Here is a 16906-nt window from a genome sequence, read left to right on the forward strand (position 1 = left end):
TGACAACTGCGGTTGTGTGCGCGGAGAAAGAGAGCAGGCTATCAAAGGTAACCCCTAAAATTTTCGGGTTGTTCACCGTCGGTATTGGTGTGCCGTCGACGTGAATGCCTAATTCAAGCCTGACCTCCTTCGTCCAGGTGGTGAAGAGGGTCGCCGTTGATTTCGTTGGGGAGAGGGTTAGGCTCCTTGCAGTGAAGAAGCGAGAAAGGCTGGAGAGATAGCCGTTTACTTTTGAGCAGAGGTCATCAATTCCATTCCCAGACGCCAAAATCGAACAGTCATCAGCGTACGAGATCAGGGAAACTCCTTCAGGTGGCTGGGGGAGTTTCGAGATATAGAAGTTAAAAAGTAAGGGGGAGAGAACACCACCTTGTGGAACCCCTTGTTTTATTCTTCTAGGTTTCGAGGTTTGATCTCTGAAGATTACTGATGATTGCCGACCACTCATATAATTCGCCGACCATCGCTTCAGTCCCTGTGGGAGAGAGGAGGCCTCAATGTCTTCTAGCAGCGTGGAATGGCAGACGGTGTCAAACGCCTTTGACAAGTCCAGCGCTACTAGGACAGTTCTCTCACAGGGGCGGTTTCGATTTAGGCCACGAGTTATCTGGGTGTTTATGGCGTTAAGTGCTGTTGTTGTGCTGTGCACTTTACGGAAGCCATGCTGATGTTTCGCTGGGGTTAGGTGGCAGGTGAAGTATGGGAGCAGCAGGGCCTCAAGTGTCTTCGCGACCGGGGAAAGGAGCGTTATCGGGCGATAAGAGTCTCCTCTGTTGGCGGGCTTCCCCGGTTTCAGCAGTGGGACCACTCTCCCTGATTTCCACACATCAGGAATGATGAGAGTGGTCATAGACAAATTGAGGACCTCCGTGAGGTATGCTACTCCCGCAGGCCCCAAATGTTTCAACATCAGCATACAGATTCCGTCGGGTCCAATGGCTTTGGAGGCTTTCGCCTTCCCGATGACCCCCTTCACTTCACCGCTGGTGAAAGCAAGTGGTGCACTGTTTTTGGGCAGTTTGTGCAGCCTCCTGGTCACTCGACGTTTGGCCTTGTCTACCGAAGGATGCAGTGTGAATTGCCGACTGAAATAGTTCGCGCATTTCTTCGGGTCCGATGAGGCGTGACCTTCGAATGAAATTTCCACTCTGTCATCACGCTTCGTCGGGTTGGACAAGGACCTCACGGTTGACCAGAGCTTACTCACACCAGAGGTGAAGTTACAGGCCTTCAAGTGCTCTTCCCACTTTGTCCGCTTGTGTTGATTTACCAGTTGCCGAATCTCCAAATTAAGTTCCCTCAAGCGAGGGTCCCCGGGGTCGACCTGGCGTAGGTGGTCACGCTCATTTGCTAGTACAGCTGCTTCAGCCGGGAAATTTGGGCGGACTTCCGCGATGCGTCCGGACGGTATGAAGCGAGCTGCTGCGGCTGTGACTACCTTGCGGAACTGGCGTTCGCCAGCATGTACGTCTGTGGGTGTGGGGAGGGCGGCGAAGCTGCTCTCGGTAACTTCCGCGAAGCCGTTCCAATCAGCTTTGTTGAAGTTGGTGTAGGTTCGGTGATCCGCGGGAGCAAAGTCGGTGGGCTTATTGATCGAGATGATTATGGGCAGATGGTCTGATGCTAACGTTAGCATAGGTCGCCATGATATGCTATTTATCAGACCAGCGCTAGCAATTGTTAGGTCTGGCGAGCTGCTGCAGCTGCCCACAATCCTGGTGGGGGCGTCGTCGTTCATGGTGCAGAATGTCGAATCGTCTATCTGCTCAGCCAAACTGTTTCCCCTCCGATCATTGGCCAGGCTTGAGTGCCAAAGATCGTGGTGCGCATTGAAGTCACCTACTACCAATCGGTTTTCGCCTCTGAGTAGCGCACCTATGTCAGGGAGATATCCAGCCGGGCAGCAGGTGACAGGGGGTATGTACACGTTAAATATTTCGAGCTCGACATCGCCTGACCGGACAGCTATGCCCTGACATTCTAGGGTAGTGTCCCTTGGGTCGATGTCTTCTTCGATTAGCCGATACTGCACTGTGTGGTGTAGAATGAACGCTAGTCCTCCACCATTATCTCGCTCGCGATCTTTACGGAGCACATTGTAGGCGGCGCAACCCAACAGAGTTGAGTTGCTGTGCAACTTCGTTTCTTGGACCGCAGCTATCAATATGCCGTGCCGACCCATGAAGACTGCTATCTCCTCAATCTTGCTCTGGAGTCCGTTGCAGTTGAGTTGGAGTACGTTCATGTGCCTTGGGAGGCTGGTCGCGATACGGGGGGTCAGAGAAGTGTGGGGCCTACCTTGGGCCTGTTGCGCCTGACGCAGTTGCTGTTGCAGCCTGATGGTAGGTGGCTGCGATATGGGCGTTGTTGTCTGCGTCGGCGGTGCACTACAGCAAGGGGCGCTGTAGTTTGTAGTCCATTCGCGAGTGGTGCGTAGACCAGAACATAGCCGGAAGTGGCACCAGCCAAGGCATGTGTTGCATTTGACTGATGTCACATTCCGGTATATTCTGTTCTGGCACACGGAGCAGATGGTGTGGGCAACCAGTAGCTGCTGGTTGGCTCGCGCTCGCGAGTGGGACCGGCCGGTAGGTTGTGTGGGAGGGGTGTGTTGGGAGGTTTGCTGTTGCTCAGGGGAGCTTCTAGGGGCCGTGCAGGCTCTTCGGGTGCTAGGTCGCACCCGTGCATTACGCGAGTGGGTAGCCGTGGAGGCTGATTGTGCCATTTGGCTTGAGCAACAGGGAGCCACAAAGTTTGTGGTCCACTCCCGGTGAGACCTAAGGCCAGAGCAGGTTCTTAGGTGACTCCATCCGTTGCGGGAGTTGCACCTAACCGAAGTGGAGTTCGGGTGGAGTCGATTCAGGCAAACACAGCAGAAGTAAATTTCAGGTCCGGGGTTGGGCTCTACGCCCGCCCGGAGAAGAAGGATGCTGAGCAATCCGGCTGCAAGGTATTGCTCCATGGACGAATAATGATTGGTGGGTATCGCCGATCCAGACGGGGTTAGATCGCCGAAACAACAGCCCTTGGTCGGGTAAAACCCGAGTCATTCCGGTACGTAGAACCGGCTGTCACGGGAATGAGTGTGTTGATTCGTCCCTTTCGGTTTTTTCCACGAGACGGAGCTCCTAAGAAAGAGGCATAACTAACCCTGTGTTAGAAAAAGTTCCTTCCAAGGAATTGAAAATATACTATCAAAATAATAATCTGAAAATCTACAACCAAAATATTCTGGCATTCGAACCAAATGTGAAATGGTTCGCATGTTAACTACTCATTTGGAATATGATATATACGTTTTTGTTGAATCGTGGCTTAACGATAGCTTTTTTGATTGTGAAATCTTTGACTCAGACCTTTTCGACATTTTTTGCAAAGACCGTGATGCAGAGAATACGGGATGTTCTAGAGGAGGTGGTATTTTTATAGCGGCACAACGGAGATTCAGAGCGCCGCTAGTAACGCTCAACAATTCCGACTCACTCCTAGATAAGCTTTGCGTCTGGGTTCACGGCTCCTCCGGCCATGTTCTTTACATATCGTCGCCTGGGTAAAAGATTGTCCTATGTTAATTTCGGTAGGTTTTGGGAAATCGCGATTGAAGTTTGGAATACAATTTCTCAAACACGCGAAGATAGATTTTCCCCAAAATCTCTGAAAATGTTACTAGTTCACAAAACTTTTAAATTATTTAATTTTTAATGTTTATTGTTAATTAGTTTTGAGTTTATGAAGGATACTCTTTGGTAAAATTTTGTCGTAAGCGCCATTTGTCCACAATTTGGCAGCCACTTTGTATGAAATACGACAAAATGTGATCAAAATATCTACTAAAGTATCAATCTACTGTTACTCAATCAGGGCTATCACAGAATCCACCGTAGCTTCGATTTTCGTGAAACCTAGAAAGTGCTATCACAGAATCCGAATAGCAGATACACTACGAGTTTATGCTGTCGGAACAAAATTTAAAATCACTTAATCTTAAAAAAAAACGGAGAAAAGCTGCATTATTGTTAATAATAAATAAATTTATTATACTCCATATTTGTTATAGTTTGATATAATTCCATATATTTGTGTAAAAGTAGACGTCAAATATATAAGACATACATATGTACATACATATATTCATCTGCTAGACGCTATTTAATGAATGTTTTTTTGAAGCGAGGAAATAATAGTTTAACAATTTTTTAGGAAAGAAATCTAATTACTTTAATATAAATTTATTTTAAAAAATACAACTTCAAATTAATTTAAAAAAATTTTCTCTTTAAAAGAATAAAATTTAAACTAAAAAATAATAATAAAAAAATGTAAATAAAAAAAGGAAAAAAAGCTCCGCTGCCCGACGACTCAGACTCGAACTCGGATCTCTCAATTGGCAGTCTAGTGCTTTCCTCACTCGGCCATTGCGACTGCTGGGACAGCGTTAGCAAAATGGCATACATAAATATCTATTGTTTCCTTTGCACTAGCTGATCAGCATTCGAAGCTGGCAACGATATTTTCGAGTTCACTCGGAATCTGTGATAGCAATTTTTTCGTATTCGTAGCAGACATTCGAGTTCGTAGATTTTCTACGATGGATTCCGTGATAGCCCTGAATATCTCGGAAACTAAAGGAGATATACAAAAATGGAGTACACCATTTCTAAGATATTGATTAGTTTAATATGACTGCATCACTAACGAAATTTTTACTAAATTATCGAAAAAATTTTAGTTCTCGGCAACTAGAGATGTCTAAAAACTGATAACACCAATCGAAAGACCTCATTTCAAAATATATAACTGCATCTAGAACTAAAAATCGTCAAAATGGCGCTTACGACAATCTTTTACCCACGCGACGATATGTGCGTCACACATCCCGCCGAATAGTACCGAAAGCCTTTACGTCGCACATGCTGATAACATCGTATCATTGGCGTCTGATGTCGTTGGCAATAATCACATCTGTGTTCTTGGTGATTTCAATTTTAGCCGGCTGAAGTGGACTTCAAGAGGGGATTCTGCCGCTCTTAGAGCATCAAACGTGAGCTCACCAACAGAGATTTATGTATGTCGTTGATAGCTTCTTAAGTATTGGTTTACAGCAAATTAACAGTATTTTTAACCAACTAAATAGACTATTGGATCTTGTATTTATCAGTGACAATGTAAACTTCACTTTATCAGAATGTTTATCTCCCGTCTCTCCGGCTGTAATGCATCATGTTTCTCTCACTCTTGAGTTGGAGTTTTATAACTTTGATTCATTACCGGATGATCGCAGTATTAAATTTAACTATAAAGCGGGTGACTTTTCTTCCTTAAATGGTGCCGTATCAAATATAGATTGGACTTATATACTCCGCGACAGTGATGTAACCTCTTGTTACCGTATTTTTAAGACCACTGTCTACGAGCTATGCCTGCAGTACATCCCTATTCTTAAGCTGAAATTAGTCGAGAACGCAGAACGTATACTTAAACGCAGTCTGTATACGCAGAATTTTGTCGATTACTGGAGCCCTCAGTGTTGCTTGCTACACTGTTCCCACTCATCAATGCATTTTCGTAAACTTACCCTTTCAACTACAATTTTTCGTGCTATAATAGATTTTAGCTAAATATAAACTACTTAGTTTTCAACAAAAACCTTATTCAATAGTAAATTTCAAATATTTTAAACATATTTTGAATAGGAACTTATATCTTTTTTACCATCTGTAAAACTGACGAAGTGGCAACCATCTAAAGAAGGAGAAATCAGCTGACACGGAAAAATCTAAATTCCGCAGATTTCTGCGCTACGGGCTACAACTACAGAAAAATTCTGCGGTGTTGAGTTTTCATTTACATGGCGCTTTGGTAAGACAGATCGTGTCAGCTGACTCGGGTTTACGTACCGGTAGGTTTACGTTCTTGACTAATTTCAGCTTTAAGAAGGTGTACAAACTACCGTGGTAAAAAATGTAAAAATCATATGTAGCAAATTGTATAAATCATCCAACGACTCCGCGCATCTTCTTAAGTTCCGGTACTTTCTGAAAGAATTTAATTGTCTAAACAAATTTCTATACCGAAATTATATCTTAAACTTTGAAGCTAATATTATCTCGAATCCTTTCATTGATTCCCGAAAATCTTGCTCATCAATTCCAACAAATGCTTTCTACAATGGTCGTTCCGCATATTCAGCCTCCGACTCGGCAAACCCCTTCGCTGAGTTTTTTTGCGCCAACTTTGTCAACTTGCTCTCCTAGTGACTCTTCGTTGAATTTTGGTTCCCTAACCATTTCAACTGAGGACGTTATCAACGGTATTGGTGATCTTAAGCCATCTTCACAAAGCGGTGTAGATGGATTTGTAACTCAGCCAACCTGCAATCAGACCTGAGTAGAGTTCATGAATGGTGCTGAATATCAGCAAATGCTTTCATGTATCTTACAGTACACATATCAATACTTTGCATACATCATATTCTATTGCTGACTCTTACTACGATTATACGCACGAATTATTTGCAAATAACAATTTGCAAAATGGTAAAGTTTGCCGTACAAACGCTGAGTTAATTTTTTATTTGCAAATAACTAAATCACGCAAATAAGTATTGATTAGTGGTACTATTTGCAAATAAGCGCAAGACGCCGCCATTCTTAGGTTTATCTTCTTTTTCGATGGGCATCTTATTGCCCTTTTATAATCAAGACGTTGCCATTTTTAACTTTATTTTCTTTTTCGATGGTCATATTATTGCCTTTTTATGATCAGGCAATATTAAAAAAGAATTTTTCACCATCGAATAAACAGTGAGTTAGGTATTTGCAAATTATTTTTATTTGACTTGACACTTGATACTTAAACTTCCGGGTTATTTTTTTGTTTTTCGAACCGTTGAACCGAACTTCGGTTCAAAGACCAAAAAGACCGGTTTGACGAACCAATCCAAAAGTGCAAAAACGGTTCGAACCGTTTAGTACTCAATGATTTGGACATTGATTTCACACAATCAAGCCCTTCCTTACTCGCACATCTGCGAGCATTCTTCTCTGCGCCTTACTATTAGTGATGTATTTACTCTTAGCTCTTATGAACTTAATGTATTTAACATGTGTTTTAATTTTTAAATTTTGTAGTATTTAGTGTTGTGTAGTCTGTACGAATATTTTGTATTCCAAGACTGAAGTAAATAAATAAATAAAAATAAATAATTTGCTGTGTAATAATATATAAATTTTATTTGGAATGTATTTATTTATCTGTATCCAAAATTCTTTGTTATCTAGTCTGTAAGATATATGTGCATCATAGACTGAAATAAACATAATAATAATCCAATTTATTTCATTTTAGTACGGAGTACTCTGTTTGGCGCACAACAACCCTGATTTATTTAAATTGTATCTGCAGTCATTGGCATCGTCGTGCAATATTGAAGAAGCTTTGGAAAAATGTACGCAATATCCGCATAATGTGGTGTAAAATATGGAGGTTAAAAATAAAACGAATATTGCAATTCAAGTTTGCTTTTTATTTTTTTTTACATACTAGTATTAAATATCTGTCTGAGTTCAAAGTGAATATTTTGAATTGTAGACTAAAATCTGAGTTTTAGCCTATGTATTTCTTATGTCTAAGAGTAGAACTATAAAGGTGTAATCTTAATTCTAAAAGAACAAAGCATTTAAAATCCCACGGCATATTGTATTTGCATTTCAATAGCTCAATTTGTATTGAATTACTGTGCAGAGTACAGAATATTAGAGCAACAAATTTAAAACATTTAATGCGCCGCCTTATGAAATTCATTATTGGATTTTTTTGGGATTTTACTTGATACATGCATTTAATAAAATCGAGAATTTCAACTTGATTAATTACTTGAATACATATATTTGTATGATTTCAATGGTTTAAACTAAACTATTGGCATCGTGTATATTTAAAGGCACAAATTCTCACATCGCAGCTCTCACCTGCCTTTATGCCAATAAATATACTTTAAAAGATACAATTTTGAAATACTATTATTTCATAACCTTCCAGGATCCGAATACGCACATCTAACGGTCTACATAGAATCCCAATATTAATTATCCATTTTTCATAACATGTATCATAGAACGCAATGGAGTACATAGTAAATATTTGTATATTATTCCCAGTAACACGTAGTCCTTCTAATAATTCCGTTCGCAGCTACGTATGTACTTTTTATAGTTGTGTTCGAAAACACAAAAATTTCCTTTTTTTTCAAAGCTGGCTTTTGATAACGGCAAAAAAGTATCCATCACTTAAAAATTGAGAGAGCAAACATTTATTTTGGTGCAAGAGAAACGTTCATTTTGTGCTGGAAAAACTTTAGCTGGAAAAAATTATCCATCTCGAAAATATATGATCTAAAATCTTACCCAGAAGATAATTTAGGTAGGCCTTCTTAAGTAAAGCCATTCTAAGAGGCCTACCCAAGAAGGGCTGAAAAAAGTGCGAATCGAAAATTTAAAATTTTTGTATAGAAAATGATAGTAAAATTTCATGATTTTCGATTCGTACGGAAACTAGATTACGCCCCATTATTTAGCAGTACAAATAAATTTCAATAAACATTTTAAGTTGAAATAAAACATGTTTGATATAAACCGCAAGCAAAAATACTTCAAAGATGTATGATTTTTAAAACTTAAAGAAGCAACTTTAAAAGAACTCCCCCAAAAGCACTTCTGAAGTATGTCCTATAAAAGCCCTTCTGGAAGGCCTTCCATGGGTACCGAAAGAAGAAGCCCTTCAATTTGTGCCACTCCATACAAAAAAGAAAGGAGAAAGGAAAGTAGAGTGGAAGGCCTCTCGACTCTTCAGAAGGGCTTTTAACTCCTGAAATTATCTAATGGGTATGATTGCAATTTTTGCATACAAACAAAACTGAATCTTTCGAATTTTGGTATTTTATATGTATGCTTTTTGGCTGCCTGCTATGTGAATTTCTTTCCTTTTTTCTTCCATGGGCTCAGCATGAATTTGTTTGTTTACACTCACAACATAAACAAAGTCAGCTGGTATGACCTTTTCCGGTTTTGCAAGTGATGGCTAGTTTTCTGTCCGTTAACTTTTTTGGTTTTCCTCTAATTTTGTAGAGGATTTTCGCATACGCACTTGATTTCGATAGTTGGTGATGGCTAATTTTGTTATCGAACACAATTTTTGTTAGTTTATTAAGTGTCGGTTGGTTGATATTTTCTTATTGCGATGTACCGCTTTTCAAAGTATGTAGGTATGTATGTGTTTAATATACATCATCTTCCATAGAAAAATCGGATGTTTCACCTGCGTAAATTGAACTAAAATGCATACTATAATTAGTCAATTATCAAATTGGGCATTATTCAATGACTTACTTTACGGCGCGGCATGTGAAGAAGACGATACGTTTCAACTTTTTATTGTAAAAAAAGTAATTAAATGACCACAAACATCCAGGCTCTCCAAACGGATCCGAACTTAAGTCGGGATTGTAACTGTAAATGTCACAGTCAGATAGGTTAATTTCATCATCAACTGCAGTCCATAGCGGTTGACGCAAAACTTGGTACTGATCACCAGCTAATGCAGATAAATTCGAATGAACCGAATTCATCACCCACTGAAGCGAAGGCTCCTTGCTGAATTCATGAGACTGCAATGCAAAAATACAGAAATATAAAAACTAATTTGAAAAATAATGTTCGATAACTTTTTTATATAGGGAAAACTTGCAACAAAAGAATTTGCCAAAAATCAATGGTAAGTCCTAGCTACCTCAGATTTGCATTTTTATTGGACTAAAATTGAATGGGCTAAATATTGCATACTCATTTATTTCTTAAGACTAATTAAAAAGTGCAATATTTTAAAGAAAATTTTTATTTTCGAATTAAACATATATTTTTATAAAAAATTTGCGAAAAATAAAATGTTTAAAAAACTGTACATAAACCTTATTGAATGTATGTTTATATAAAGGCTGATTCACATACAACTTTCTTCACTTTGCTTGATAGTTCTTTGCTTTGACATATAAGATCGATGTAGGCATATGCATGAGTATGCTCACATAAAAAACGTTTGAAGCAAAGCAAAGCAAAACGAAGCAAAATCTTGGGCAACCCTCAACTTTTGCCCGCTTTGGCAATCAGCTGTCTACATTTGTCTATTCTTGTGCGCTTACATTTGCAATTAATGACAAAAATAGAGTAAATAGGAATTTTTATTGCTATTATTAATGCATATTATATTGCTATCTATTTTACAGATAAAAAATATAAATGTCTCGCGATTTCTGTCAGACATCCAAACATCTATAAAAATGTAAAGTTCGGTTTAAAAAAAGAATATGTATATTTAACTTTTCTATGCAATTTAATAAGAATTGGTTATAGGTAGTTCCATAATTTAAAAATTTAGGGAAAATTTTAGTTTGGCATCCCCCGCGTACAAAAAAAAGGTGGCTATAGGGGGGTAGGGGGCGTTCTCCTGATTCCAAATATATATACTTTTAGCCGCAGCAGACTTATAGTTTTTAAGTTATTTGTTGTTAAAGTTAGTAAATTGAACTAACCTCTCGGCGCTATTTCACACAACAAACACTTTATTTATGAACACACTTCGGCAAAATAGTTGCATTAAAAGCCAGCACAATGAAATGTAAACATATTTTTTAAATTTATGATGTATTTTTACTAAATTAAGTAAGTTTTAACAATTATCACGCACTTATATATGTATACGCACATTGTGAATACAGAACTGTTGATTCAACCATAGTTTCACACTGACATTANTCCCTCTATCGTTCCATACCCTTCTTAATGCCGAACTCCGGGGATGCCAAGCTAAATTGCAGCCAAAATTTATTTTCCACCGATTCTCATTTTCTAAATATTACTGAGTAAGTATGTGCACTTGTGTAAACTAAAATCAAATTTTAAACAGATTTAAAAGTTTTAAATTAAAACTATGCACAAAACTTTCAAAATTTCAACAAATTTTATTCCAAACTTCCAAAAATGTTTCTGTGTTAAATTTTTTTTAATTATGTAGTTTTGTAGCCCATTGAATTTGAGTACGAATACCGTTAATTTTTAAGATTCTTTGCCAAAGGTAGTGCGATTTTCTCCCATATAATAATAAATTGTGTTTATTATAAAAAATCCACGGTAATTCCTAGAAACTTGAATCGTGCACATTATTCTTTACAGGCGCTGTAACCGCCTAAACGATTTTGGCCGAGTCCAAAAAAGCACGCTATTCGTTTATTTTCTGTGCCAACTGAAGCCAATTGGAGATGACAAGTGACTCCACCTTGTATTTCCAACGCAGAGGAGGCCTTTCTCCTCTTCTGCTACCACCAGCGGGTTTCGAGCCGGCGGTATTCGCCGTCGCCAACGCGCATAGGGCCGTAAATCTCGCCCATTATTACACTAAAATTGAATGGGCTAAAAAAACTGTGTACTCAAAAAAATGCCCACATTGCTGCGAAAAAAGTTTAAAATATGGATGCAAATTTCTTAGTTTTTTACATAGTCTTAAACTACATTGGAAAAACAGATTTATTTTTATTAATTTACAAAATTCTATAAAATTTCTTTTAGTCGTGATAAGGTTCCCACGACGCCAAGTGTATCTATGTACATATATCAAATTCAATTTCGATTACGAAAAAAAATTGATCAATTTTTTTTACTTAGCACTTAAAGCCAATAGGAAATACAACCTAAAATAAATATACACCTGCTCAACGTTTTATAATTTGCATTGTACCTTTGCATCGGAAAAGTCATAGTCTGGCTCAAACGAAGCATTTAAAGTTGCAATCAAGTAAAAAAGTGTCTTGCGAGAGATAGTATCACAAAGTATTATCCCTTCATCTCCAGATTGGCTGTTGTTGCGATGGAAGTTTGGTGAAAGATCAGCTAAAGTTTGTGGCGGCGAAAGTGCTTGCAAGTCATGTGGACCGACACCGTGCGTGTCGGCGGTAAACCTCTTGTAGAGAGCTTTATCTGCGGCGACCATTTTGCATGAATAGCTCTCAATACGTCCAAAAATGGTACTCCCGCCTGTCTGTATTGACAAAGCGTTATTGATGGCTTCAAAGCGCGAGCTCTCTAACAACTTCATCTTGCAAAGGTGTTTGTTGCTGAGTATAACAGCTAGTTGTTTATATGGTAATTAATGTGACCGTTTCAATTATAGGATAGCGTAACTATTGAATTGTAGTTGATCCTGTAGGCTTCACGATTTATATACCGTTTTGTAATCTTTTACTATAACGATGCATATAACTTATAGGCCTAATTATGCTGACGACTCACGCAGTGACTTTGCAATGGTCTATCTAAACGCAAACTCTTATTCTCGACGGTTGGCTAGCAATTCGGACTCTGGCTGCGTTTCTCAATTGCTGATTTGTGCATACTATCATTGCCGCAATCGAATCTTCACATATGTTTGTGTTTTTAAACATCGTAGATGGATGAACAAGTAGTCTTTTTTTAATAACGCGCTTTACCTTTGTGTTATACAACTTGATGTGATCGCACTGCTTAGTAAACATTACACTTTGGGCAAAGGAAAGTCTTTGTTCTATTTATATGTATATAAGTCCACACATATAATTTTAAAATAGGATATTATATAATTGCGTTCGTTAAAGTTATGGCACACTGGACTTGTTAATTGTTCACAATGAAAACTAAACAAGCTGGTAAGCAAAAGGCCAAAATATTCAAAATGGCCGTACAATGCGCTTTGTTTGTATACTATGGGTACTGTTTGTTGCTACGGTAGATATTTAAAACTTTTCCAATACGTATTTTCCCGACCTATTAAAAACTTGCAAGCTTTTCTTCGTCCCGTTTCCACTTATTCTATAAATGTTCAAAGTCACCTGAATCACTCATTTTTGCGTATATTATTGACACGGGCATTAATAAGGAAATATACATATATATAACCACCAGTGATTTTCGCTTAATTTTTAAACTTTTTGGGCAAATTTCGCCAGAATCTCTAACTATATTTTCACTTTGTATGATTTTGCACAATTAATTTCTCTTTTTACAAGAAAAACAGTGTGGAAAATTCTTTAGGTATACGATTAATCAAATTGTTTTCACGTTACTCGTTCTTTTATACGACTACTTTTCTTAAGAATACATTATGGTTACTTCTACAAAGTATCCACCAAGTACCAAGTTTTTAAACTAGAGGACAGTTCAGGTCGAATTCCAACGAACCCATGACGAAAGACACAGGATCACTCGCGAACGAAAGAAAGAAAAAAGTAATTTTCTAGCTGTCGAAATCTCGACACCAACTTTGTTGTAAGAAGTAAACAACGAAGAAAACGAAGAAAACCGCGTAATTGGTGAACGCATGAATAATCATTTTTATTATACAAATTCTTCTATAAATCATGTCGTGTTAAATTATTCTTTACCTTATATGTACACACGTTGTCACAAGCGAAAATGACGAAATTCCAGTAAAAAGCCACCACCAAATTGTAAGCAACGTACAAATGTAAACAAACGGCTAATGTAAAAATCGCCCAACTTTTTTTCTAAATGTGATTATAACGGGCTTCTGGCTTGCTGGCACAATATAACCAGTAAACAACCTTCGGTGAATTTGGCGACTGCCTTCCTCGGGGATGAATATGCTAGGGATGAAATTATTGGTACACACGCCTTCCAAGCACGCAGGGTTGCTTTTAAGAAACAAAAAATAATTAACTCCAAATGTTTCAAAAAGTATAGTGTAAAACGAAATTTATTGAATAATTCCATATANCTGGCGTGATCTTGTATTTTTGGTTAATGCCTGACACCCATGTGCGGCAGTCTGCCGAGCAATATCTTTCAACACATTAGGGCGATTCATGAAATGTCGCAAAGTGGCATTTTTGGGGAAACTGCATTGTTGTGAATAAAGATATCTGAACGAACTATCGCAATTCAGGATTACAAATGTCACATTTTTTCAAAATACCGCGCATCAGTGAAAAATAACTTTTCCAATTATATTTGGGAACAGCCTTTACTGACATACTTTTTCTGCAAGTGTTCGATATTTGCGATAAATAAATGCGATATTTGCAACAACTTTGCTACGCTTCATTAGTCCCACTATTAGTTTATATGAAAGGAGCCAGAAAGTTACTTTTAGCTCCTTGCTCTTTCTTTAGCCCCCTTAAATATGAAATAGCCCTTTGAGTTTCCAAAAATATGTATTTAATTTTAAACATTAAATATAAATATTTCTTGCGTTTTTAACATATTTTCAACTGAAAGACTGATTGCAGTGTTGCCAGAACTTTTTGGGCCGACCGGCTAGATTGGCAAAAAAAAGNCGGCTAAAATGGCAACGCTGACTGATTGTCAGCCCTGTTCGTTCGCGTGTTGTAACAGTCGTCAATTGTCATGATCGTTACATCAACTGTTGTCATAGGTATTCACAGTCAATAGTAGTGTTCACATAGCTGTGAATTATTCAAAGTTAACCAAAACTTTGACGTTTTTGAGTTCGCGTACGCAAAAAACTTCCAAAGTAGGGGAAATTGAGAGAGTAAAGTGACATTTCATTTTGAGGGGAAGATGCTAGTTTCTGCTGGAAAACTCGCGCGAAAGCACTGTTTTAAAGCGTTGCTGAAATTGTTCAAATTTATATCTATTTTGCAACTTACAAGTAGTGTACGCTTTTTTGTACTCTTTTAGCTTCCATTTTGATTTTCACTCTTTATTACCGCCAAACAATATTATGCATACATATTTATATGCTGTCCAAATTTTACCTAGCCCTATGAGCTAGGTAAAATTCTGGCGTTAGTATTCACCACGAGAATTGACAAATTTTTAGTTTAATCCGTCAAAATTTCTTATTTTCTATCAAATGGCAACTTACTAACAATTTTTCCCTTTCAATTTTGATCAGCTTTTCAGCAATGCTAATCTACAATGGAATTAAAATAGAAAATGGTCTTCAGAAGCTAGTTAAGTTGTTCTTACGCGATATGTATTTGCATATGTAAATTTGAATTTTTCAATACATATGTAATTTCGTATGTCTGTCCAATTCACAGTCTTTAATTAACTATTTAAAAATACGTTGTTTGAAAACGAAATAAACTAAACTCAGATGATTCTACCTGTGTTTCAGATGAAAATAGAAACATTTCTATTTCATATGTACGTGCATCTGCTTTGTACAGTAGCACATCTAGTTTGTCTTTACACGATATGTTGGCATTTCCATATGTAAAAAGTGGCATGTACACATGCAAATACATATCGTGTAGGAACACCTTTAGAAACATTGTTTTCTTGAAGACGACATGTTGAGAATAAAATTGCTTCTCAAATTGAATGCAGCCTACGTATGGCTTTAAACTTTGATGATTTTTGACAAGTAACGTGTGTGAGGAAATTGAAAGGCAAACCTGATTGTGTGTCGTCAGCGTAAACAAATAAAATTTTGGAAATTCGTTCTAAAATAATTTTAAAAAGTTTCAATCTATGAATGATGAAACCAGCTCTTTCCTTAAGCAGTGTTTGCATTATTCAACTTTGCGTTCAACAATTGCGTTCAACTCAACGCAGGGTTGCACGAAAAAAATGTTGAATGGCTAAATGTTGGCTGGCGACCAACCTTGTTGAAAGCGATTAGTTGAAAGGCCATTCAACCAAAAGTTGAATGCAAAGTTGAACAATGCAAACACCTTTTTATGGCGAATATTTTGATATTTTTTCATATTTTGATATTTTTAGCCATTCAACTTTTTTTTCGTGCAACCCTGCGCTGAGTTGAACGCAAATGTTGAACGCAAAGTTGAACAATGCAAACACACTTTAACCTTGCGTTTAAATTACCGGGCCATTAATCATTCAATTTTCCCCATTCATTTTTCAATACTATCGCACTTTTTCACACACGCTTATTTATTGCTTGAATGGGCCCTTGCTTTAAATTTTTCCATTTCAATTGAGTTTAAATTTTGATAAACTTTTCAGCATTGTCATTCGAATTTTGTGAAAATAAAAAAATACTAAGCTTATGCATGCTAAAATGTTAAAATGGAAAATGGTCTTCAGAATCTAGTTATAACTACATTGTTTTCTTGAGACGTATCAACATGCCGTCTATTCCTTATCTTTTCGGACTAAAATCTGAGAAGTGTCAAAATGCAAGCGCATAAGCAAAATGCGCTCACTAAAAGAGAATAACAGGAAAAAGTAAAAGAATGCAAAAAACCAAATGTTTAGTCCAAAGAATGGCAACAACAAAACTAACGTCAAATAAGAATATAAATGTATGTACCAAACACATTCAGACAAGGACAAGCACAATAAACACTTACCATACCAATTATATTTTGCCTCCTTCCACTTTCAATTCACTTTTTTAATTTCCGTTAATTTGAATTCAGTTGAGTATGACACTTTTCAAGATTTTGCCAGCAAAAATTCTTCTGACTACTTCGGACTGAAGAGAGTTACTCTCACTGTTGCTCTCTCATTTTTGCTGTCATTTTCCAGTTAAGGAACGCTTTTTAGACTAAAACTGACTACTTCGGACTTTTTTGACTATTTCTGGGAGATAAGGAACGCAACTAATGAAATTGCTTCTCAAATTGAACGCAGCCTAACTGCCCGTCTCCACAGGATAAAGTTTATATCCTGATACATATTGTTACGATTATCCTCGAAACCTTGAGGGATTTCCCAAATATACTCGGGCTCGTATCGCTGGATTGTTAAATAAATGCTAACGATGACCAAATTGTAGTACAATTAACTTTATTGTACAACAAACAATTTACAATACTTGCTAATACAGTAAAAACACTTTACAATACTTGTTAAAGCAATAACAACGCTTTACT

The 16906-nt window shown here is 37.7% G+C and overlaps 2 protein-coding genes across 2 annotated transcripts in view; one reads left to right on the plus strand and one right to left on the minus strand.

Annotated features, from left to right (window-relative positions):
• The window catches only part of udd (under-developed), a 64274-nt gene extending 55930 nt beyond the window's left edge, over nucleotides 1-8344 (plus strand). Inside the window, exon 2 of the mRNA XM_017625979.1 lies at nucleotides 7348-8344. Coding sequence (XP_017481468.1) covers nucleotides 7348-7476 — 129 coding nt within the window. The 3' untranslated portion in view covers nucleotides 7477-8344. The remainder of the gene's footprint in view (nucleotides 1-7347) is intronic.
• A 644-nt stretch (nucleotides 8345-8988) lies between these two features.
• On the minus strand, nucleotides 8989-13177 carry Maf1 (repressor of RNA polymerase III transcription Maf1). The gene is made up of 3 exons (XM_017625870.1): nucleotides 11788-13177; nucleotides 9387-9664; nucleotides 8989-9329 (listed from the first exon to the last, which is right to left on the minus strand). The coding sequence occupies exons 1-3, from the start codon at nucleotides 12142-12144 to the stop codon at nucleotides 9275-9277; spliced, it is 690 nt and encodes a 229-aa protein (XP_017481359.1). The 5' UTR covers nucleotides 12145-13177; the 3' UTR covers nucleotides 8989-9274.
• Between the last annotated feature and the right edge of the window lie 3729 nt (nucleotides 13178-16906).

This window comes from Rhagoletis zephyria, unplaced genomic scaffold (assembly GCF_001687245.7).
Source record: "Rhagoletis zephyria isolate East Lansing unplaced genomic scaffold, Rhagoletis_zephyria_1.1 Rzeph_scaffold_00003, whole genome shotgun sequence".
NCBI classification, from domain to species: domain Eukaryota; kingdom Metazoa; phylum Arthropoda; class Insecta; order Diptera; family Tephritidae; genus Rhagoletis; species Rhagoletis zephyria.

What these genes read in the sequence shown, in the direction of transcription:
- Maf1 (XM_017625870.1), bottom strand. Translation starts at nt 12,144, where the DNA reads ATGAAGTTGTTAGAGAGCTCGCGCTTTGAAGCCATCAATAACGCTTTG. An exon ending in ATGACTTTTCCGATGCAAAG is followed by an intron (nt 9,665 to 11,787) that starts GTACAATGCAAA and finishes TTTGCATTGCAG; the next exon opens with TCTCATGAATTCAGCAAGGA. An exon ending in TTCACATGCCGCGCCGTAAA is followed by an intron (nt 9,330 to 9,386) that starts GTAAGTCATTGA and finishes TATGCATTTTAG; the next exon opens with TTCAATTTACGCAGGTGAAA.